Source organism: Rattus norvegicus, chromosome 15, assembly GCF_021556685.1.
Source record: "Rattus norvegicus strain SHRSP/BbbUtx chromosome 15, alternate assembly SHRSP_T2T, whole genome shotgun sequence".
Classification (NCBI taxonomy): Eukaryota; Metazoa; Chordata; class Mammalia; order Rodentia; family Muridae; genus Rattus; species Rattus norvegicus.
In genome coordinates, this window is record NC_141548.1 from 42,272,362 (window position 1) to 42,296,235 (window position 23,874).

Here is a 23,874-nt window from a genome sequence, read left to right on the forward strand (position 1 = left end):
AAATAATAAAATTAAAAATAACACCACAGACCAACATCTCTTATAAATATAAATGAAACTTCTGAACTAATACTAATAAGATCCTGGCTGAATCCAGCAATATGCACAGAAGATTGCCAACCTTGACCAGGTGTCATTGTACCCCTGGGAACACAAGACCTGTTTGACACCAAAAAACAGAATAAAGAAGCCACATGATCACCTCTGTGGACACAGAAAAGCATTTGACAAAACAGCCTTCGTGAATTCAAAAAGAAAAAACAAATGCATTTACACAACTGGCTGAAGATGAGGACTTGGCTAACGGATGAAGGTCGGCTGTGGAGCAGTGGCTATCATCACAGCCGACAACACGAAAGCACTGGGCAAGAGAGAAAGGGGAGGCAGGGGAAACAACCTCTGTGTGGATGGCAGGCCTTACACATAGATATATCAAGTCACTCTGTATATGTGTGCATATATGTGCATACGTCTAGCATGAAAACCTAACAGAACAATGTACAGAGCTAGTGAACACGCTCAGACATAAAACCAGCTCACAAACATCAGCTACACGTCTACACATTAACAACAAACGATCTGAGAATGAAAGTAGGAAAACTACCACACTTGCCATAAAATAAAAATAAAATACTAACAACTCAGAGAGCAAGGTCCTAACAAATAGTGGCCACTAATAGTGGTCCTAACCAATAGAGGACCAGAGAGTAAGCCAGGAGTAGTTACAGAGTTAGAATCAACTGAATTTAAACAAGCTGCAAAGAAAAGCTGAAAAGGAAACACAGCGGTCATGTCACACATGCATCTGGGACAACCAGATCTTCACATGTGAAGGAATGGAGCCACACTCCAATGTCATGCCATATGTGACAGGTCACTCAAAATACATCCCAGAATGTTAAAGGAAAACATGGGTATATGTCTTTGGAATTTGGATTTTGATGGTTTCTGAAGTGTGCTGGTCCCCACAAAAGAACCAGCCAACATAAGAGAAGAGGAAAGGAGGAGGAGGGGAAGGAGGGAAAGTATTTTTTAATTCTGTAATGGAAGCAAAACGGCAGCCTAAATAACGGGAAAATGTTTGCAAATCATGTATCTGATAAAGATCAGGCTCAGAATATGGGCTGGGTTTGGGATAGAAGTGGCTTTTGTTTTGTTTTGTTTTTCAGTCTTAAGATCTTACAATAAGGGCCTGAGATGGCTTGGTGCCTGAGAAAACTCATTGCTCTTGCAGATGACCTGAGTTCAGTTTCCAGAATCCACTTGGGGATTATAGGGAAACAATCACCTGTAACTCCATCTCTGGAGCTCAGATGCCCTCAAAAGAGGCTTCCATGGGCACTGCACATGTACATGCATGTACACACACACACACACACACACACACACACACACACACACACACTTTTTAAAAAAAAGTCTTTAAAGGTTTTTTTGAGCCAGCCATGGCACTCTAGATCACACTACAGAAGAACTTTAAAGCTCATCTGTACAAAAAAAGTGGCACGGATGTTTGTAGCTGCATGATTTACATCTGACAGGGTAAGGACAGCTCAAGCAGTATGATAAAACATATGGTGAAAGATTATTCAGCAATGAAGAAGAATGAAGTCCTGATAAACTCCACAAAATGAGTAAGACATGGACATGAGGCTGAGAAAAAAAAAGGCAAGGAATGAAGGTTCCCATATTATACAGCTCTGGTTGTATGTAAAGTCCACAATGGGCAAATCTGTAGACAAAGGAAAAAGCTTCATGGGTCTGGTCAGAACAAAGAGCAAGTGGCTATGAATATGTGAGGCGTCAGCTAAAAGCCACAGTTGAACATGAGCACATGGTAAGTAGGTCTTGTGTATGGCTTCTAACTTGCACTTTAAAAAATGTTCCATTCATCTTCAATGTCTACAGGTGCTGTGACTGGTCACCTAATAGCCCTGGTCTCCCTTTTGGCCTGTTACACAGAGGATATGTCAAACACAAGATAAGCCTTTGCCTTCTAGAATCTACTCCAGGGATCCACCCAGCAGCTCTCCTTCCCATTGCTACTTCAGTCTCTTAGCTTGGTCCCAGCTGACTCCAGCACTGCAAGCCCCATCCACACTGGGCCCATCTCCTTATAGAGCACCTACTCTTGCCTACCAGACACTGAGAGCCAGCATATCTCGTGCCCCATGTCCTCTCTTCCCAGAACACCTCACTCTCTCCAAACACAGCATCCTGGGAGCTCCTCTGGTTTTCCTCAGTCCTGACCCACACCTCCCTTCCCGCCATACCCTCTAACTCTCTGCAGTCGCTGAGTTTTTCATCCTAGTTTCCCATTTAGACAGAACTCTGTCCTCCATGCAGTGTGGGATATGGAGCACCTGGACTGTGCACATTCAAACAATAGCCACTTCCCTCCCATTTACATATGACTTCCTGTGACTGGGAAGCCTTTTGATTCCAGCTGTCAGACAGAAAGAAGGAAAACCCAACAGAAGCCACAGAATCCAGCAGTTGTTCAGGCCACAAGGCTGGATGTCTCAACTGCCATTCAGTATATGTCAGAAACCCAAAGAAGTAGGCTCTAATGCCAGCAAAGAGATGGACTTGCCATCGAGAGCAAGCAGGAAGAAATAAACCTCTTTCTTCCTACCTCAAGTGATGCAGTTAACTAAACAACCCTCACAGGTATGCCCAGTGACTTGGGTTTATAGTTAATTCCTGATGTAGCCAAGTTAACAACCAAGAATAGTCACCACGATGACCTACAGAAAATTCTTTCAGCTCACTTCTTTGTACCATGGATTATTTTTTTAAAAATGCTTATATTAAACATACATCATTTGTCAGAAATAACAAATTAATTAACAAAGACATCATCATTTCCAAATGGAAAGCTATCTATCTGTATGCTCAAGGCCTTCTGTTACAGAAAGATGGGCAAGCATAGGAGAAAAGGTTAAACTCAGCCCAGCAGTGGGCAGATTTCTTCATCCTGACGGGATCAGAAGGGCTGAAGATGGTTGGGAAGAGGTGGTCTTCTCCCTGTGCTTTAGTGATATCTGATGCCTCACCCTTGACACATTGTGGCTCTCACACCCAAGGCTCTCACACCCAGTCCATGGGAAAAACAGACACTGAATCCAACAAGAACTGAAATTTGCTTCCCATTAACCATGCACTGTTCTCTACTGCAGAGTCCATGCACCATACTCTACTGCAGGGTCCATGCACCATACTCTACTGCAGAGTCCATGCACCATACTCTACTGCAGGGTCCATGCACCATACTCTACTGCAGAGTCCATGCATCATACTCTACTGCAGAGTCCATGCACCATACTCTACTGCAGAGTCCATGCATCATACTCTACTGCAGAGTCCATGCACCATACTCTACTGCAGAGTCCATGCATCATATTCTACTGCAGAGTCCATGCACCATACTCTGCTGCAGAGTCCATGCACCATACTCTACTGCAGAGTCCATGCATCATACTCTACTGCAGAGTCCATGCACCATACTCTACTGCAGAGTCCATGCATCATATTCTACTGCAGAGTCCATGCACCATACTCTACTGCAGAGTCCATGCACCATACTCTGCTGCAGAGTCCATGCACCATACTCTGCTGCAGAGTCCATGCATCATACTCTACTGCAGAGTCCATGCATCATACTCTACTGTAGGGTCCATGCACCATACTCTACTGCAGAGTCCATGCACCATACTCTGCTGCAGAGTCCATGCACCATACTCTACTGCAGGGTCCATGCATCATACTCTACTGTAGGGTCCATGCACCATACTCTACTGCAGAGTCCATGCACCATACTCTACTGCAGAGTCCATGCACCATACTCTACTGCAGAGTCCATGCACCATACTCTACTGCAGAGTCCATGCACCATACTCTACTGCAGGGTCCATGCACCATACTCTACTGCAGAGTCCATGCACCATACTCTACTGCAGAGTCCATGCACCATACTCTGCTGCAGAGTCCATGCACCATACTCTACTGCAGAGTCCATGCACCATACTCTACTGCAGAGTCCATGCACCATACTCTGCTGCAGAGTCCATGCACCATACTCTGCTGCAGAGTCCATGCACCATACTCTACTGCAGAGTCCATGCACCATACTCTACTGCAGAGTCCATGCACCATACTCTGCTGCAGAGTCCATGCACCATACTCTACTGCAGAGTCCATGCACCATACTCTACTGCAGAGTCCATGCACCATACTCTACTGCAGAGTCCATGCACCATACTCTACTGCAGAGTCCATGTACCATACTCTACTGCAGAGTCCATGCATCATACTCTACTGCAGAGTCCATGCATCATACTCTACTGCAGAGTCCATGTATCATACTCTACTGCAGAGTCCATGCATCATACTCTACTGCAGAGTCCATGCATCATACTCTACTGCAGAGTCCATGCACCATACTCTACTGCAGAGTCCATGCACCATACTCTACTGCAGAGTCCATGCACCATACTCTGCTGCAGAGTCCATGCACCATACTCTACTGCAGAGTCCATGCACCATACTCTACTGCAGAGTCCATGCACCATACTCTACTGCAGAGTCCATGCACCATACTCTACTGCAGAGTCCATGCACCATACTCTACTGCAGAGTCCATGCACCATACTCTACTGCAAAGTCCTTCTTTAGTACTTCCATCTTCCCGATAGCACTTCAACTCGTAGTAGAGATATTATTTGTATGCTGGATGTGTGTGTGCGTGTGTGTGTGTGTGTGTGTGTCTGTGTGTCTGTGTGTCTGTGTGTGTCTGTGTCTGTGTGTGTGCGTGTGTGTGTACTGAATATGTGTGTGTGCCATGTGCTGGATGTGTACACATGCCTATGTTTGCATGCTTTTGTGGAGAGATTCTGGTATGGGAGTACATGTATACATGCATGTGAAAGTCAGATGCCATTTTATAATAAGCCCCTAGACCTTAGTACAACTGACTCCATAATGGACGTGTCTTTCAGGCCATGAAACTTGGCACATAGATAGCACCACCTGCTGAAACAAAAATAGAGACCTGATCCATCAAAGTCCATAGTTCTAGAAAAGTTTGTAAATGTACAACCTTGATTTTTGGCTTATAAAGTTCTGCTTCTGGTTGTTTCTGCTAACTGAAGTATGTCAACCCAGGATGTAGTTTTGTGCTTAAACTCACCCTGAGAAAGGCAAGGGGCTACACTGGGATCCCGAACACTAGGGTAACAAAGACTTTCCATTGGCTTAAACCTGTGTCTGAGAGGTCTTCTTTGGTTAGATACTCCACACTTCCTAGGGCATCTTTATTTGAGATGGGCTCTCTCATTGGCTTAGAGTTTTCCCAAGCAAGTTAGACTAGCTGGCCAGTGAGTTCCTCCTATTTCTACCTCCTATCTCAACATCTCCAAGATTGCTATTGACACACCTAACTTTTCTGTGAGTTCCAGGGGATCTGAAATCTGGTCCTCACATTTGTGAGGCAAGTGCTTTTCCACACCAGCTATCACCCAAGTCTCATAAAGATGCTTCTAACCTCACTTTTCAGGCCAGGCAACCCTGCCCAAGCTGCCCCTGGTTGTATAACTCACCAGAGCAGCAGGGTTGACAAGTGGGCCTGATCGAAGCCAGTCCACCTCCAGGCTGTGTACTCTGTCTCCTGTGAGACATTGTCTTGAGAAGTGTCTGCTGTGACTTGTTTCCTGAACTAAAGGAAGATGGAAGAAGGGAGTGAGGCAAGGATCCAGGTGCCAGATCCTGGCTGGGCTTAGAGGGCTTGTTGCCATTTGCTGTGGGCAACAGAGGGCAGCAAAGGTTGTGGGGCAAGAGCAAGCTCCTGGCTCAGGCTTCTGGCCAGTGAGCTGCAACCTTAAGAACAAGAACAGGCCAGTCCTGATAAGTCTCCTCTGAGGCAGAGAGAACCGGAAACCAGCCTTAGAATGCTAGAAGAAAGCAGAAAAGGAACTGGAGAGGTCAAGAGCAGCCTCTCAAAACAGCAAGGTTCCTCTCAGTACCTGGGGGGGCTCCCAAGATATCTGTGGGCTTCCTGCCTTTCAGGGGTACAGAATCTGGCTGTACCTTGTCCTAAGTCCCCTCTTTTTAATTTCTAAACACTCGAGCAGAACTGGCATCTAATTCTCAGAAAATGTATTTTAAATTTTAAATTAGGCAATACATTGCACTGCTATGTCCAAGCTTCTGACAGTATGAAACATCTTCAATTCAGACATCGTTAATTCACAGACATCAAAACCATTTTATTGCCTCAAATTGTCTGAAATCATTGTTTGGGATTCAGTTTGGGGAGAGTATAGCAGAGAAAACTGTCAGAATAAAAGGGGGGAAAGCCTCAAAGAAAATACCCTTTGCATGGTTAAAAAGAACTACTCAAAAATAAATAAATAACCGGTCTGGAACTGCTCGATTTGATATTTAACTCAGGCTTTGTTAAACAAGCAGAAAAGCACACATTGTAGGTGTGTGATTCCTTCTTGAAGAAATGTGATTTCTTATTTCCCCAGAGAGAAGTTTCAGGAATGCCAGCAGGCTTCTCTGGTATCAAATGTTTCCCAGTTATTGTGAGTAAATTATATTTGGATCAAAATCAGATGGATTAAACTTAAAATACCCATGAGATTCTTCAAAACGACAAGGAAATATGTCATGTGCCCCCAAAACAGCTTTGGCGTCTGAGAGCCTTTGGCAGTGTCTCTGGGATGGAACCTCAGCAGGCAATCAAAACTCACCTGAGTTTTCCAGTTTCCTGAATCCAAAGCAACTCGGTAAGATTCAACTGCTGCTTGTGGCTACCAAGATAAAAGTCTGTCATCTTTGGTGTCTTTAAAAGTCTCCAAAATAATTCTGATATTCAGGTAGAGAACTAGGGGGCAGGGGGGTGATCAAATTTTCAGAGAGAAACCCTGATTTTTGTTTTTATCTGCAAAGACTTCTGGGAATTGAAATACCAGCCAGGGAGACAAACTGTAATGAAAAGCACACTGTAACTCACTCTGGGTCAAAGTCACTATGAGGCTGTGGCTTGGCTGTCTTCCTACCTACACTGCATCTCTCTCGAGAGGTTGGGGGTGGGGGCAGGGGGGGAGCAGTGATGAGAAGCAGGCACAGCCTTTGCAGAACCAGGCAGCAGTGAGCTGTGCTCTGACAGTCTCTGGGTGTCAGGAGCCAGGCCCCAAGCTGAGCTCTCTCTCTCCTACCTTATCACCCAAAACATCCACCAAAAGCTAGCCACTATCTCCACTTCAGAAAGGAGAAATTGAGGCAGATTCATCCAAGATCTTGCTATGGGGCTATGAAGAATGGTTGCCAAGTGCCTGTTGATTCCCTCTCCCCAACCGGAGCACCCACTTCTGAAGCTCGATAATGTGAGGACCTGAGTTTAATCCCCAGAATCCATATTGTTTTTAAAAAGGTCAACCATGGTGACCATAATCTCAGTGCTAGAGGGATGGAAGCTAGAGATGGCTGGATCCCTGAGCTTGCTGGCCAGCTAATCTAGCCTGCTTAGCCATCTCCAGACCAGTAAGGGACTCCATCTCAAACAAAAAGAAAAAGGTAGATGCACCTGAGAAATGACATTCATATACATGTGCACACACATGTATACAAGCCTGCACACACACAGTACAAAGGGAACTGAAGGGAATCCACTCCAAGTATCATTGCCTATATGGACCAGCCACTATACATGATCACGACAAGTCCTGCAGAGCAGTGAGCAGACAGTGATCCCCAGCATTACAAGCCCCATCTGCAGAAGAAATGAGTTGAGCATCTCCTATCTCCGTACCGAGTCAAGAGAAGAAAGCGGGACTCCAGGGAGAAGCCTGTGAGCAGCACTCAAGGAGCCAGCAATTGCAATAAATTCAGGGGCTCATATTGCTGTGTGGTCTCCGTGGCAGTTACGTGACTGCTGATAAGCTCGCAAAGGTTCTGTGCGGAACTTGTTAAATCATAAAATCATCTCTTGATTCTCAATCATAAAACAATGTCTATTTTATGTTAACACAACCTTGGGGAGACTACAGGCAACTGCAGATCTTTTTAAAGACACTTTCTGCAGTCTTCCTGGGGGCAATTTCCTGCACCCACTGGTATGCTTCCATATTTGTAGAAAGACACGCCCTCACCAAATATTAAACACAAACCGTAACACAGAGGCTAAGAGCCCAGAGCTTTTCTAAATAACAGTTTGGAAAGCCAGCCATTGAACACACACAAGCAGCTAGACTCAAGTGTCTAAAATTGGATAGCTTGTACTACATGGGGAGCTGAAAACAAGGCACCCTGTTTGTGGTGATCCATTAGTACTAATCATTATTGACCTATGCATACAAAAAGGATTTTATTGAACAAACAACTTCCAAACACAGCATCATAGAGTCTAAGCATGGTCATTCTCACTTACGTTTAATTCATAGGTACTTTGTAACCTGACAAAGAAGAGGCAAGTGAGAGGTCCAAACAAACGAGGCCTCTCCAGACTTAGAAAACTAGAAGTGCACATATATGTGCAAGCAAAGTCACTGTGTAACATTAAGCCACAGTAAGACAACGACAAAGGACATCTTGACAATAGAACTGTGGGGAAAGGGGCAGTGTAGGACATAGAGAGGAGAATCCAACATGGCTGGAGAACAAGAGATGCCGGGGCTCAGGAAAGAACCTGGAGTAAAAGGAGAATGAGAGCTGAGGAAAGGGTGCCGTGGAGAAGGAGCCAGGTGTGGAGAAGAGACCAACAAGCTGCAGTGACATGTGTGTGGAGATGCCAGGCTTAGCACCTCTGCTATTAGCATCCAATAAGCCCGAACCGCAATGCTTCCTATTCGGATGACTGGGCACGCTCGCTTTCCTGGGCACGTTTCCTCACTTTGGGACTCGGATCAGTTCATCTGGCTCCCAGTCTTCAGGCAAAGCAAGAAACTCATCAAAGCCAAACTGACTGACATTCCCTTAAAGGGGGTGAAAGCAATCAAGACATAGTAAATAATATTTAACAAGTCCATGCCTATAGAACTCGGGGCCACTGGATCCCTTTCTGGTCACCAGAGTCACGTATCTTTTCTGTCTCCAAGCACTCTGAAAGACAGCAACACAGACAGTAAGCTGGACACAGTGACTTGTCTAGGTACAGTGTTAATAGGGGTTTTTATGTGGTAACTACCCAACATGCAGTGGAAACGGGGTGGGGAGTATCTTGGGGGGCAGCCACACCTCCATCCATCTCCCTATTTCCCTTGGAGGCTACAGCCTGACAATGACTTGGGTTCTAGGTCTTAGCAAAGCAACAAACTCATATGGAAGGAACCAGCTAACACTAAGTGAGGAAATAACTGACCGCAAAGACAGGAGAAACCAGAATGAGTTTCTGAAACTGTAAGGGTCTTCAAAAGTCCTTTCTGCAGAAACCTGGATGATAAATGTCTCTGCTACTCGGTTGTGTCATTAGAGTTCAGAAACAGGCACAGACAACAACAAAAACAAACAAAACCAAGCCTGCGTGTGTTTCAGTAGAGCTCCCCTGATAAAAAAGATGGTAGAAGACACATACAGGAAGACTCCCAGGAGGATGGTGGGAGAATGGAATGATTGCAAATCAGTACCGCAAAACCCTGCAGCCACAGTGTGCTTAATGGCACCTTAGAGATGACATGACCTCTTGGTGCCTGAGAGTGGGGGAAGAGATAGTATTGGAAGTTTCATCACTGTAATAAGGCAAGAAAAAGAATCAAAGGGTACACAGATTAAAAACTTCACTTCCAGATGACATGTTATCTGTGTAGAAAATGCCAAGAAGCCTGTAAAAATAATTTTTAAAAATCCTAGAGCTAATATGGGAGGCCAGTGAGGCTGAAGGCTCAACGTCCTCAAACTCAGCATCCAAAACCTCAGGTGTAGCATATGCGCCAACATGAATACATGAAGACCAAAACTGAAGACTCATCAGTGTTAAGACACTTCAGAGAGCCTGCAAAGTTTAAGTCTGAACTTAACAACGCATGGAGTTCTATGCATTGGAAAGAACAAAAACTGGAAACCAAGACAAACCTGAATAAACATGAGACAAGCTGTGGCCCTAGACTGGAGGACCCGACAAAGTTATCAATGTCTCCTGATTGAGTTCCAGTTTTAATGAAATTCCTATCACAGATTTTCTGTAGGCATGGGCAAGATTACTCTAAAGTTTATACACTAAGTGTAGCCTTATTATAATAAAGTGGGAAGAGCCATTCTACCCAGCATTAAAGCCGTCTATAGTTACGGTAACAGAGACAGTTGGCACTGACAGAGACACACAGACCACTGGGAAGGAATAAAAACCAACAAACAGATCCTCACAACTATGGCCATGTGGCTTGTGACAGCTATTGATTTTTTTAAAACAGAATCTAGTTATGTAGCCCAGGCTGACCTGAACTCACTATGCAGCTAGCCTAGGCTGGCCTTGAACTTGCAATCCCCTACCCCTGCCTCTAGCTTGCTAGAATTATAGGCATGTGCCTCCTGTATATATAATTTTGAAACAAATACAAAACCAAATCAACAGAGATGCATTCAACAAATACTGATTCATGCTTGAATATTCATGGATCAAACAAAACTGTTGAGAAAGGGAGTGTCCTGCCCCCAACCAACCTCCCCACTGTGCTCCCTAAGGACAGACCTGGGCCCTGAAATTCTTCTACCTACGCAGTCTGTGTCAGGATTCTGCTACAGTTTCCTATAATGCGAGCTCAGCATATGCGTTTTTGTTTTGCTTGAGTAAGTGTGTCCCATGACACCTGACCAACCCTACTATCTGTCACCCACCAGAAAGGGACACAGCCTTTTCACTACAGCATAAAAATGAAGTTCATCAACAAACTGCCCTGTGGGAAAGACAGACTGGCTATGGAGACGTAGACATGCTCCTGAAACTGATCTTGCCGTGTCTCTGCTCCATAGAATAGGGTATTGTCCTACCTATAGCTTAACTGCTGCAATTCTCTTGGTGAGCCTGATACTAACTTAAAATAGGCAGTGTTCAGATGTGTATTGCTGGTGGTGGGCACGGTGGTGATCTTTCCTGTCTCCCAAGAAACTGGGGTCCTGAGGTTGACAACTAGTTTACAGTGTTCTGCTTAAAAACATCAGCCCAACTTCAACCCTAGCCTGAAACAAAATCAAGTCTGAATGCATCATGCCTTAAATAAAAACTTAAAACTAGAAAAAGTTTACAAATGATGCATGGAAGATCGTTAGGGTCGAGGCAAGGCAGAGTTCTTAGGATTGACACAAAAAGCATACACTAAACCAAGACTCATCAAAACCACACTTCCTGCTGCAAATGGCCTTAGTAGAAAGAAACCAAGGCAATTTAGTCTTCTGGAATGCCAACCTTCTCACATGGCAGTGTGATGTCATCTACAAACATGTCAAGCTTCATTCACAGCACCCCAGGATGCAAGTGGCTCATGAGCCACAGGTTGAACATGCCTCATAGGAGAAAACACATGCAAAAGCCACCTATATGACAAAGAACTAATACTTAGAATACATTCCCAAGCTGGAACAATTACCCAGTAAGGAATGCTCAGTACTGAACCAAAGACATGTCACTGAAGTCGATCTATAATGACAATTCCTAATCTTCTGGAAACAGTGAACAATGACATTCTTTTCTGCCAGATACTAACGCAAATCCATGTAGTTTCCTAGAAGGGCCATAAAGCTAGAGGAAGAGGAAGAAGAAGAGGGGGAGAGAAGAAGGAAGAAAAGGAGGGGAGGAAGATGAGGAGATCTTTATGTTTTGTTTTGTATTGTATTTTTTTTTTCTGTAATGGAGTCTACACCACTGCTTTTGTACTCAGCCAGTTGTCCCTAAACAAAGCTTCCCCTTGTGGAATCTGCAGCCATTTACATGGGGTAGTCCATGGTCCTGTACAGCCTGTGTCTGTGCCTGAAGTGCACCTTGACCTCTGCGATAGGCCCTGCTGCCCATCTGGTAACCCCACAGTCCCTGGTGGGTGTAGGAGACAGGCAGCTCCACTCAGGCTGCTGCATACATCTCAGTGTGTAGGAGTGCATGTGAGCTGGCACCCACACTTTGCACAAGGCTGGCTGCTAAGTCCTATGCGTCAGTATGAACCACTTCTTTGGGAGAAAAGACTGTGCAGGTGTGCAAGAGAAATATAAGGAACCAAGCCAGGCACAATGGTGTGTTGGGGATTGGTTCCAATGCTTTGAAATAATCTGACCCCCAAAATGGGGAACCTGTGTGTCCAAACACTGAAGGTCCTTGTCCCCAGTAGGTTTTTGATTGATCAATAAAGAGCCAACAGCTAATGGCTGGGCAGGCAGACTGAGGTGGGACCTTTAGATTTGCTTGGACTAGGAACTGGGAGAGAGGGAGACAGAGTCATTATGACTTGGAGGAAAAGGATGGGATGTAAGCTGCAGGATAGAAAGCCAACCAGCCATGTAAGAATTTGGGTAAGTGGTTACTAGCCACTTCCCTGACTGAGCTTGGGGAGGCAGGGGAAGTTTTCAGAGACTCAAGAGTACTGGAGGGATCATTAGCAAGCAGGGGAAGGTTTAGAAGTGCCCAGACTTTGAGCAAGTCATGGCATGTCAAAAATTAACTGGTGTGGTGTGGTGTGGTGTGTGTGTGTGTGTGTGTGTGTGTGTGTGTGTGTGTGTGTGTGTGTGTGTTTTAGTCATGAATCCAGATTGCTCCTGGGTGGGTGGGTGTGTGCAACCTGCCAGGAGCCAAATTCACCGCTATAGTGGCTCATGCCTATAATCCCAGTACTGCGGAGGCAAGAGGATCACTGTGAGTTCAAGACTAGCCTGAACTACACAGTAAGTCTGAGGTCAGTCTAGGCAACAAAGTAAGACTGTCCTCACCACCAAAATTAAATAAATATAAAAAGAGAAGAGAGAAGAAAGGAGGGGCTGGTAGGGAGCTCATAGAAGGCCCATGTCTTCTTCATGCTGGTAACAACTTTGTTGCCTCTCATGGCAAGCCCAGCTTACAGTGGAGATTTTCACCTGACCCCATACAAAATATCATAGGCCAACACTGTCATACATCTTACCAAAGGGAAAGTGTTTGCACAGAACATCCAGTAAGTCAGTAGCTGGAAGCCAAAGGTCTGTTTCTGGCAGTACAAGGCACTGTCAGAAGTGTAGGGGTTCAGAAAATACAGGGACAAATATATCTAAGACTGAATGCAAAATGCAGGGCAGAAAGGCTATCCTCTGCACACAGAGAAACAACAGAAAAGGGGCCAATAAGGGAGATGGAGCCACTAGACACACACAGCCCCTCCTGTGAAAGGGAACATGGGCTCTATTACTGTGGAGTCAGTGCACTCACATATCCTGTTACAGAAAGCCCTGCCCATCCCCCCATGAGTGTTGGGAAATGAAAAAGCAGTGTTCACATGATGCCATGTGGACTTCCATAGCCACACAATGGTGAGGGTGGCTGATGCCATGAAACAGCCAGGCATCAGGGAAAAGACGAGAAGGCAGAGGACAGGGAAGGGCAATGTAACCACACTCCCAGCCTCCTACCAACATTTAGATTGAAGCATGACAAGGAGAGGAACACGCAGCAAGAAGACAGAAGTGCAGTATGCTGACACCCCTGTGCCCACTGGGAATCCCAGTGCTCAACCTCTAAATCAGCAGGGAAGAGCCTGCCCTATGAAGCCAATCCTGGGCTTATTCTGGGTTAGGAAGGGGATGTGGAGGCCAATTAATGTCATTGTGTCACAGGGAAAGTGGCATGGTCCACTCCTACTGGGGATATTTCCCCCTAGCTGCAGAAATTCCATGTACCCAGTCACGTTTTCAGATATGATGTAAAATCTAGTACCACAAAGCCTAACAGCTCAACACCCTGTCTGTCCAGACTTTTTTCAGTCTAGTTTTCAACATTGCTTATTCTGGCAGGTGTGAGTGTCTAAGCATAGCATGTATGTGCAGGTGCGGCTGCAGGCATGTGCATGTGCATGTGGGGGTAAGAGAACATGAGTGTGAGACCACAGCATGTATGTGCATGTGCAGCTGCAGGTGCACACATGTGCATGTGGGGCCCAGAGAACATGAGTGTCTAAGCATAGCATGTATGTGCAGGTGCAGCTGCAGGCATGTGCATGTGCATGTGGGGCCCAGAGAACATGAGTATGAGAGCACAGCATGTATGTGCATGTGCAGCTGCAGGTGCGCACATGTGCATGTGGGGCCCAGAGAACATGAGTGTCTAAGCATAACATGTACGTGCAGGTGCAGCTGCAGGTGTGTGCATGTGCATGTGCATGTGAGGGTCAGAGAACATGAGTGTTTAAGCATAGCATGTATGTGCAGGTGCAGCTGCAGGCATGTGCATGTGCATGTGCATGTGCATGTGGGGGTCAGGAGACAACATCAGACAGATTCCTCTATCATCTCCATCTTGTTTGGGGGAACAGAATATTTCACTAAACATGGAGTTCATTGACTGGCTATCCTGCTGGCTTGCAAGCCCTCAGGATCCTCCTGTATCCACTTCTCAAGTGCTGGGATTATATGTGTGCAAAGCCACATCCAGCTTTTCAGACTGGTGCTGGGGATCTGAACTCAGGCCCTCATGCTTGTATAGCAAGCACCTTACCCACTGAGCCATGTCCTCAGCCTTCACTGTGTCATTTCTTGACTATCTGCTAGTCACAACAAATGATATATCTCACGTATGTTCTTATTATACCTCACACTGTTCACAGTGGCCCCTTGCACACAGCATGTTGTCCAACAAGTAACTGTTGTCCTACGGTGTCCCAGGCCCAAGCAGTTAGACAACCCCTGCCACTAAGCAGTTTGATGTCTAGTACTACAAGTCACACACAGTGGCTACAGTAAGTCTCTGACCCAGAAGGGACTTATGAGGGAGAAAGCTGGAAGAGTACCTTTGAGAAGATTTAAAACACTCCTCCCCACCCTCCCCACACACTGACACCCCAGGACCACCTCCTGCAGAACCCAGTATTCCAGCCAGCATCGGATGTTTTGTTAGTTCAGGGTGGCAGGGTCAGAGAGGGGCTTTTCAAGGGAAAGGGGCCAATCATCTACTGTAAGCCCCTGGGACCTGTGGAGAGGCAAGAATGGAGAACACTTCAGTAAAGAAGCCTCCTCCACGCTGGGCTTGCTAAGCTTGGTACCAATTCACTCCTCAAAACCTGTGCCTAGCCTACTGCCTCTTAACCCATCCAGGTTCCCAGAGTCAATAGAGTTGTCTTCACCCTCCCTTCTCCCGTGATTTCCTGTTGCCCCACCCCAAGCAGAGATGCGGGTCCAGGCCCATCTGATAGTGCTGAGCATGCGCATACACACACACACACACACACACACACACACACACACACACACACACCCCTGCTGTAGGAACCCAGAAGGTCTCTGCTCAGGTTTGAGAGATGGGGGAACCTACCCTACATCCTGGCCAAAGTAAAGTTTACCATGAGTAAGTGTAAAGAAACTGGCTCAGATCTATCACCAGGGCTGGAGCAACAACTTAGAGCACAGACGAGACAAAGAATTGGCTTTACAACACAGTGCTCACATGATGGATACACGGAAAGACCATCTTCTCTGTATTCGTTTTCAGGCATTGACCATTCTCTGACCAGTATCTGTAAGTCATTACTGAGTGTCTGGTGTGGGCATCCTCCTTTATAATGCACTACAGACCCGAACAGGGAGCACAGGGCTCCCTCCAGGAGTGACACACGGTCTCTCTCTCCAGGACCTCATTACTGCATAGAAAGATAAGGCACAGATTTGGTAACTGGGCAGCAGAACATCTCAGTAGCAATGAGAGAGTTGATGGGAAAGAGCCTGAAGTAGCTCACAAGGGTCTGTCCAGTGGAGATGAACGCCATCCGTCACTTCTGCCCTTGGGAGGAGGGGCTGGTTTACAAGAGAAACAGGATTCAAGCCTGGCAAATTTTGAAGAAAGAGTAAAACCAAGGAATAGTGGGAAATACAACACTTTACCTATGCAAGCATTTAATGAAGAAATAAATCAAAAGATCAGAGTGGGAATCCGCAAGGATATGATCACGTGGGCGACCGCAGAGGCGGAACACTGAATCCTGTCAGGCAGAAGATGGGCTCCGTGGGGGCCTGGTGGGAAGAGAGGCAGGGGAGGGAGGTAAAGATCAGAAGGTGGGAGGTGGGAAATGCCTTTCCCCAGCGGGGGCGGCAGGGAAACAGAAGGTTCTGGAAGAGAGCGTAAAACAATCTAAGAGCTCTGGGCAGGATGCGAGAAGAAAAATAACAGTTCTGCGTCCTACAATTTAGAAATTAATCACACACTAGGGAATTTTTTTAAAAAGGAGAACAGCTTCCTATCGTTTTCTTTTTTAAAAATCTATGTACACCAGTCACATAAAAGAAACGCATAATGCCTTCTACGCCACAGTGGAAGGAATCCGTCCCCAAAGGTCCTTCCTTTGTATAAATCATGCCACCACAATCGACGCTTCAATAAAAATGAATATTTATGAAATGTAAAATGACTTGGATTAACTTATTCCAATTTCACCCTCTAAATTTAGAGTTGTTTTTTTTTTTTAAATCACGCCAAAATGTAGATTTTGATTACAAAAGCAAGTTGGGGGAATATATATACTTGACAAGGAAAAAGAGAGCAATTTTTTTAAGTTGAAGTATGACAAAGGATGACAGAAAGGGGGCCGGTTGGACTAAAAACAGCAGAGACCATTTTCAAAGTAGCTGTTTAATTCAATAACAAAGCCACATTAGACAAAGCGCGTTGTTTAAGACAACACAAAGTGTAAAGCCGGAACAGCCGACCATCCTCATCCCATGGCACAGCCCAAATCCGGCCTTTCCTTTCTCAGCCACCCTTTCCAAGCTTCCCCAGGCGTACAGACTTTGTTAGCTTGCTCCGTCCGTCCACACGGAGTCAGCATGCTGATCTGACCCGGCCTTTGCAGCTCCTGCATCTTGGCAATCTCTCTGTTGCTAGAGATGCCCCATCTTTGCTGCCTGTGTGCTGCACCCTGGAGTCTGACCCATCATTCATTTAACTAGTCCCTGTTGATGGGCACCAATGACGCTTCCAATCTCTCTGCTGTAGATGAAGCTCCAGCCAACAGCCTGGTGCCGTCCTCATATGGCGTGTGTGTGTGTGTGTGTGTGTGTGTGTGTGTGTGTGTGTGTGTGTGAGCAAATCTGAAAGGCAAATCCCCAGAAATCGAATTCCTGAGTTCGAAGGTAAATGTGCATTTAAATTGTTGGTAGATGCAGCCAAGTTCCCTTCCATAAGAGTGGAGCTGGCTGACACCATCTAACAACACACAAGAGTGCGCGCGCCCCTCTCTCTCTCTCTCTCTCTCTCTCTCTCTCTCTCTCTCTCTCTCTCTCTCTCTCTCTCTCTCATTGTTTCTGGATTTTTACCAATGTGAAAAAAGGAAAACTGGTATTTGCATTTTCCTCACTGAGTGAACTTGAACATTTTTATGTGTTTAAAAATTAACTAATACTTTCTTCGGGGATAAAGTGTTCAAAACCTCTGTCTGATTTGTAATCACTGTGACATTTTTTCTTATGAAATTCTAGAAGCTTCTAATCTACTGGAGAAACTAGTCCTTGCCTTTTGTACATGATGCTGTGACCTAGGCTGTCTTCTAACTTTGCTTGTGTGATTTTTGTCATACAAAAGACTTTTTTTAAAAAAATTATTTAGGGGCTGGGGATTTAGCTCAGTGGTAGAGCGCTTACCTAGGAAGCGCAAGGTCCTGGGTTCGGTCGGTCCCCAGCTCCGAAAAAAAGAACCAAAAAAAAAAATTATTTAATGTGCATGGGTTTTTTATCTACAATCAAGTCTGTGCACTGTGCACATGCCCCCAGATGCCAGAAGGTGTCAGAGTCCTTGGAACTGGAGTTGTAAATGGTAGTGAGTCACCATGTAAGTGTTGGGAACTGAACTCACATCCACCGGAGAGCAGCAAGTGGTTAATAACTGAGCCATCTTCTCTAACCCCACACTGACTTTTAATGTAATCCAATTACCAGTATCTTGATTTTCTTGCTGTGGATGCAAAGGCCTTCCTCACAGTACAATTATAAAAAAAAAAAATTCTCCTTTTCCCGCACTCATTTCATTTTTTTGCTCTTAACTGAAGAGTGCTTGCACAGTATTATATACCTGGTAATCCTGGTATTCAGGAGACTACAACAGGAAGACTGCTGAGGGTTACCCAGTGAGTTCAAAACCAACCTGGGGTACACATTAAGACTATATCAAAAGCAACACATTTGCATGCATTATATACATTCATGGGAAGAGCGGTTCTATCAGAAACTCTAGAACATAGTATATCTTCCAGCCCTACTGTGTGACCTTGGATAAGTTATCTGATCTCCCTAGCCTGTTTCCACACCCATAGTGGGGATAATGATGGTTAATGCAGCATCTTATTTTTGTGAAAATTAAATGTATTAATGTAGTTAGTTTCCTATGGTGCCTGGTGGATAATACACGGGTAAGTGTGGGCTATTACCATCCTGTCTGCTTGGGATTTAACTTTTTTTAAGGTGTGAGGCTAGAAATAGCATCAGTCTGACCCTACATGTTTCCCTAGCTGCTCCAATACCAAATTCCCCAAAAGCCCGAGATGACACCTTGACCAACATCATATTCCTGATTCCTCTTGATTCGTTTGCACCTCTCTAACGGCCTTGTCAGTCTGACACGCTACCATGGAAGCAGTCACCCAAGCCTGCTCATGTTCCCATTCGTTCCAGGTGGCCCAGAGAAAAGAAACATCAAAAAGGCTTAAAGGTTTGGATCTTCCCTCCTTGCAAAATGTCAGTCTGCCACTGGGCTGCAGCTGCTAAAAGGGTGCAGTCACCTTACAGAATACAAAGAAGGGAAGGATGAAGCTGAGATGACCAATTTAGCTCCAAAAGCATCTGACAACAGGACACGCCCGGAACTAGGCGAAGCAACCCTAAAGAGATGGGCCTTATCATCTGAAAGGGGCTCCAGTGGCCACAGACCTCTTGAGAGAAAGGGGTACAGGCAACAACAGACTTAGGATGATTAGAGACATGAGGAGTGCTGAGGCTGCATTGGAGAAGATTATAACTTCTGAACTAGGAAAATGAAGACTTCCATATTCACCATGGTCACCAAAACTCCTAAGATATAGTAAGGCACATTGTTGCTGGAAGCAAAGGCAACCCTAAGAAACGTCTCTAGCCGCCCTTGCTCTCAGTTACTTTATATCCCTCCCTACCAGAGACCCTCTAGTCTGCCATGTGACTTAGAGACATGACACAAGATGGCTGCCCATGCTCCCCTTATACTTGACTTTTAGAAAAATCACTTAAGTTTGGAGGCTCTGCAGCTGCACAACGTATCAGAAGCCTGCCTCCATCTTCGCTGCAGATAGCCCCTGGGATGTGTTGCCTGCGGTTGTCACTGTATTTAAGGTTCAAAGAAAACTCTGCGTCGAAACTTCCATGTTCTATTCAACCATATTTCTACTTTGCACTTAAGGAATGTTTGTTTGAATTGAGCAGCACAAGGTTAATGGCTTAGCAAAATCTCCTAGCCTCTTCTCTCCCCATTCAAGTCTGAAGAGATCAAGATAAGATAGTTCCACTGTCCACAGAGGTATCCAGTAGCCTTGTGATTATGGGCCAGGTCAACGGATCATCAGCCACTAGGTTTATGTCCAAACTAGATACCTAAAGCCTACAGTGATTTGTCAGCTCCTAACCTAAACTCCTCTCCCTAACCCTCTCTGCCTGAAGATAAAATGATTCTGAAAAACCAGTTTACCTGGCCACCTTTTTCTGGTTTTGCTAGCTTACCAAATAATTCGTTCTCTTTGTCTCCAAACACTCTTTCTAAAATATTCAGGTTCCTTTCCAAGTGGCAAGTGCATGAACTTGAATTCTGTACTGGGGACAGTGAGAACCTGTCAGGGATAAATACTCCCAAGAGGCTGGAAATATTACGATGAGGCTGACCAGGTAAAAGGGCAACAAGAGCTACAATGTGAATTCAACTCCAGTGCAACTAAGTGGTGCAAGGAGAAAACTGAGTCACACAAGTAATCAGCTGCGTCCTGCGTGCTCCGGAGGCTTAAGGGAGCACGCACAGACACCTCCTAGAGGCCTCAACCATAGTACAAGGAGTTAACTGCAAAAAGGGGGAGACAACCCAGCACGCCCTTGAAGTAATTACAAACTGGGAAGGATTCTTGCAACCAGCTCTGACCTAAAATTCCACTTCAAAACCTAAGTTCACAACGTTAGTTCTGCCTCCGGAGCTTCCGTAAAGAGGCACAGCTAAACGCTCCTAGAGGCCTGGGTGAGAAGGAAGACTAAGGATAAGCACCCATCATACTCTTCCTAGCCCCAAATTCGGAGCTGTAGACCAGCAAACGGACTGGGTCAATCCCAACGCTAGATTCTTTCAGAGCAAGACTCAAACAAAGAGAAGCAGGCAGGCAGGAGACTGCCCCGCTGAGCTCAGGCCCCTCCCGGGCTGGGTAGCGGGAGAAGGTGGGGGGCGCTGCTTCTTCGCGCACGCGCAGACCACAACCTGGGACCCACCCGCAGCCCCACACATTTTCCGGGAGGGCACTGTGCGCAGGCTCCACGCGCATGCTCAGCAGCCATGCTGTCGTACCTGCTACGGGGATCGACTCTGTGCGTCCTGGCAAAGCTTCCTCCGCGCTGATGACCTTCGAAGATGAGTCGCCCATCATCCGTACCGGGATGGAGCTGGAGAGGAGCTGGAGAGTCCTTCTGGAGGCGGAGAGCATGGACAGCGTGTCCGTCTCGCGGGCAGACCTCCAGGCCCGGCTGTCTCTGAGGGACAAAGTTCCCAGAGTACGTGAAGCGGCGCGGGCCAAAATTTATGCTGGCTGGGCGCCACCACGGGGAGTTAGAGTTCCTGCCGTTTCCCCACCTCCTCATCCAGGGTTCCGGGTGCGATGTACTCACTCAACCACAAAGTAGAAAAGGGAAATCAATGTGTGTGCATAAAAAGGCAGCGAAGTAGAAGAAAGGCAGACCTATAAAAGGATGAATAGATGGACAGCTAGGACATTTGTTTCTTTCGGGACCATCTTGATAAATTGAATCGATCCAAAGTGAAAAACCAAAGCACACCACACCACAAATGATCTCAACGTGAACTATATATATAGTGTGCGTGTGTGTATAAATGTATAAATACGTTCTTCAGCCCACATAACGCTGTTTATGTGAAATTAATGGTGAAGTTGGATCAGACTTCTGAAACTATGAAAGAATATTCCTAAACCAAATCACCAGCCTTAATCTTTAGGTGGCTAGGACTAGATGAGTGATTTCAGAGGTCCTCTGAGATTTTGGGTTACACACTGCCAAAATGGGCGGATAGTTTCATATGAAGGAAGGAACTAAGGATTAGCACCCACAGGGATTTGAAGCTTTGAACCTAAGCTTCTCCGTGGGTTTAGTTACCACTTTGTGTTCATGTGGGACTGAAATATAAGGACATCAGGATTAGTATAACATAGAATGTTGCCAGACACACAACGTTAAACAGATTAAGGTGTTTACCTTATAATGTAGAAGTCCCCTGGGCCAACTTGTCTCAACAGTTTACTTTCAGCTTGCTTTTGCTGTGAAATTATGCCAAGCAGGTTATTTCTACAAGGCCTTGCCTGAAACCATCCCAAGGTTTGAAGGGAGCCTGATCACTAAAGGAAAAAAAAGTGTGTCAAAAAAATGTACTTCTAATTTTCTGCCCTTTGATACACACTGACTTGCTTTTTCTGTTTTGTGGTTCATGGAACATGGGAAATATGCAAGAAAAATTTTGTAACTAAATACTGTGTAACCGAGGAATTTGTAACGTTAAAGGAAACTACTTGTGTAATGTTAGGTACCCCAGAACCACAGTCCATAAATATTTAGTAAGTAAGATATATATTAAAATGCACACATTTCTACTTACCTTCTAAGGAAAAAATGAGTTTTAAAAAACAAATAAAAGCACTGTTTAGAGTTGTATTGTTCAGAATAGTGGGTCTCTTGCCTCTGTCTTTCCTGCCTTGTGGTCCTGAAAATCCAACTCAGAACATCAGGCTTGGTCGCAGGCCCCTGTACCTGCTGAGTCATCTTCCTGGCCCCACTTTAAACATTTCGAAGGGTTCTGTGTACGATGTTTAAATATTCTCAAGGATTCTCATGGTTGTGCTATACTCATGAAAACATACATTTTTGAGGGACAAGGGTATCTCAATGTCTTTAAACAAATTTAACCCCATTTAGCAAAATAGCCATGTTAGCCAGGTTGTTTCTCAGCTTGTGTGTTCCTTACAAAGTCTCTCTATGTAGCCCTGGCTAGCATGGAATTCAGAGACTCACCTGCCTCTGCCTCCTAAGCCCTGGGATTAAAGCTGTGGCCACCATACCAAACCTCTGAGATTTGTTTTTTGAGAAGATTGGTAATTATGCTATTTTCAAGACTAGGTGTTGCTTTTCTTCAGGCTCTCCAACCACTTCCTTCTGAGCTAGCCTCCATATTTACTCTCACGTGCTGTAATTACGTCCTAACTACACTTGGGCTTCTGACAAATTCTAACAATATATGTCCTTCCAATACAGTCTAAACCTTCTCTTTGGAGCAACCAAGAATCTCAGAACACAACAGGTTCAAGAAAATAGACTATTTCTCTTAAGTATGTCAACCTAGAAGAAGAGCGTCTCCCACTAAGCAGGACCCTGCTTCTTCTTCCATAGTGAATGGGCTAAAAGGAGAGCTTAGTCATGCTCCTTCTTATGGGACCTTAGTCTGGACCCAGAACCTACATAAAATACTGGCCATGATAGCATACCTGTAATTGAGGGTGCAGTGAAACCACCAAACTGGACCACTCCATGGGGAGAATGAAGGATTTTTTGGCAATCAAACTAACCCTGGGTATCTTGTGGCAGGGCAAAGAGACAAAAACTAGCAGAAAAGCAGGTTTTATGTGACAGCAAGGTGGAGATCGTTGACCTGTAATAGGTTGTCTGGGTTGATTGGGAACTAGTGCCTTTGCCTAAGGTAGTTGACTTTGAGAAAAGACTAAAGGTGGTTCCTGGTAAACAAAATCTTCATTAGAAGACCTGATTTTCTAGTAAACAGAAACCTGCCTTTAAGCTTGTTTACCTGGTAACAGTCCTACTGCTTACCTTCTGTACAACAGTGTCATCAACACTGCCATTTTGGGGTGCCACTTTGGACCTAACATTTGTAACCCAAGCACTGGGTAGGCAGAAACAGAAAGATCCCTGAGGCTTACTACCAGCCAATTTTGCTAGCCTACTTGGTAAGCTCCAGGTCTGGGGGACCTACCTCAAAAATAAATATATAAATAAATAAACCAACACAATAATATGGATGGCACAGCCTGGGGATGGAGAAATGATACTCAGTGTTGACTTCTGCTCTCAACAAGCATACAATCAAATGAACTTACACACACACACACGACAACAGGGAAAACTAGCGTGACGGCGCAAGTCTGTAATCCCAGTATTTGGAAACTGGAGGTGCCTTACTTAGGGTTTCTATCATGTTCAAGAGATGCCATGACTGAGGCAACTCTTATAAAGAAAACCATTTAAGTGGAAGAGGCTTACAGTTTCAATGGTTTAGTCCTTGATCATCATGGTAAGAAGCATGGCAGCATCCAGGCAAACATAGTACTAAAGAGGTAGCTGAGAGTTCTACATCTTGATCCGAAGGCAGCAGAAGGAGACTGGATTCTATACTTGAGCATAAGAGACCTCAAAGCCCACCCTCACAGG

The 23,874-nt window shown here is 45.3% G+C and overlaps 1 protein-coding gene across 1 annotated transcript in view; it reads right to left on the minus strand.

Moving 5' to 3' along the window:
* Msra (methionine sulfoxide reductase A) overlaps nt 1-20,862 on the minus strand; it is a 319,877-nt gene extending 299,015 nt beyond the window's left edge. Inside the window, exon 1 of the mRNA NM_053307.2 lies at nt 20,717-20,862. Coding sequence (NP_445759.1) covers nt 20,717-20,852 — 136 coding nt within the window. The 5' untranslated portion in view covers nt 20,853-20,862. The remainder of the gene's footprint in view (nt 1-20,716) is intronic.
* Nucleotides 20,863-23,874: the final 3,012 nt, after the last annotated feature.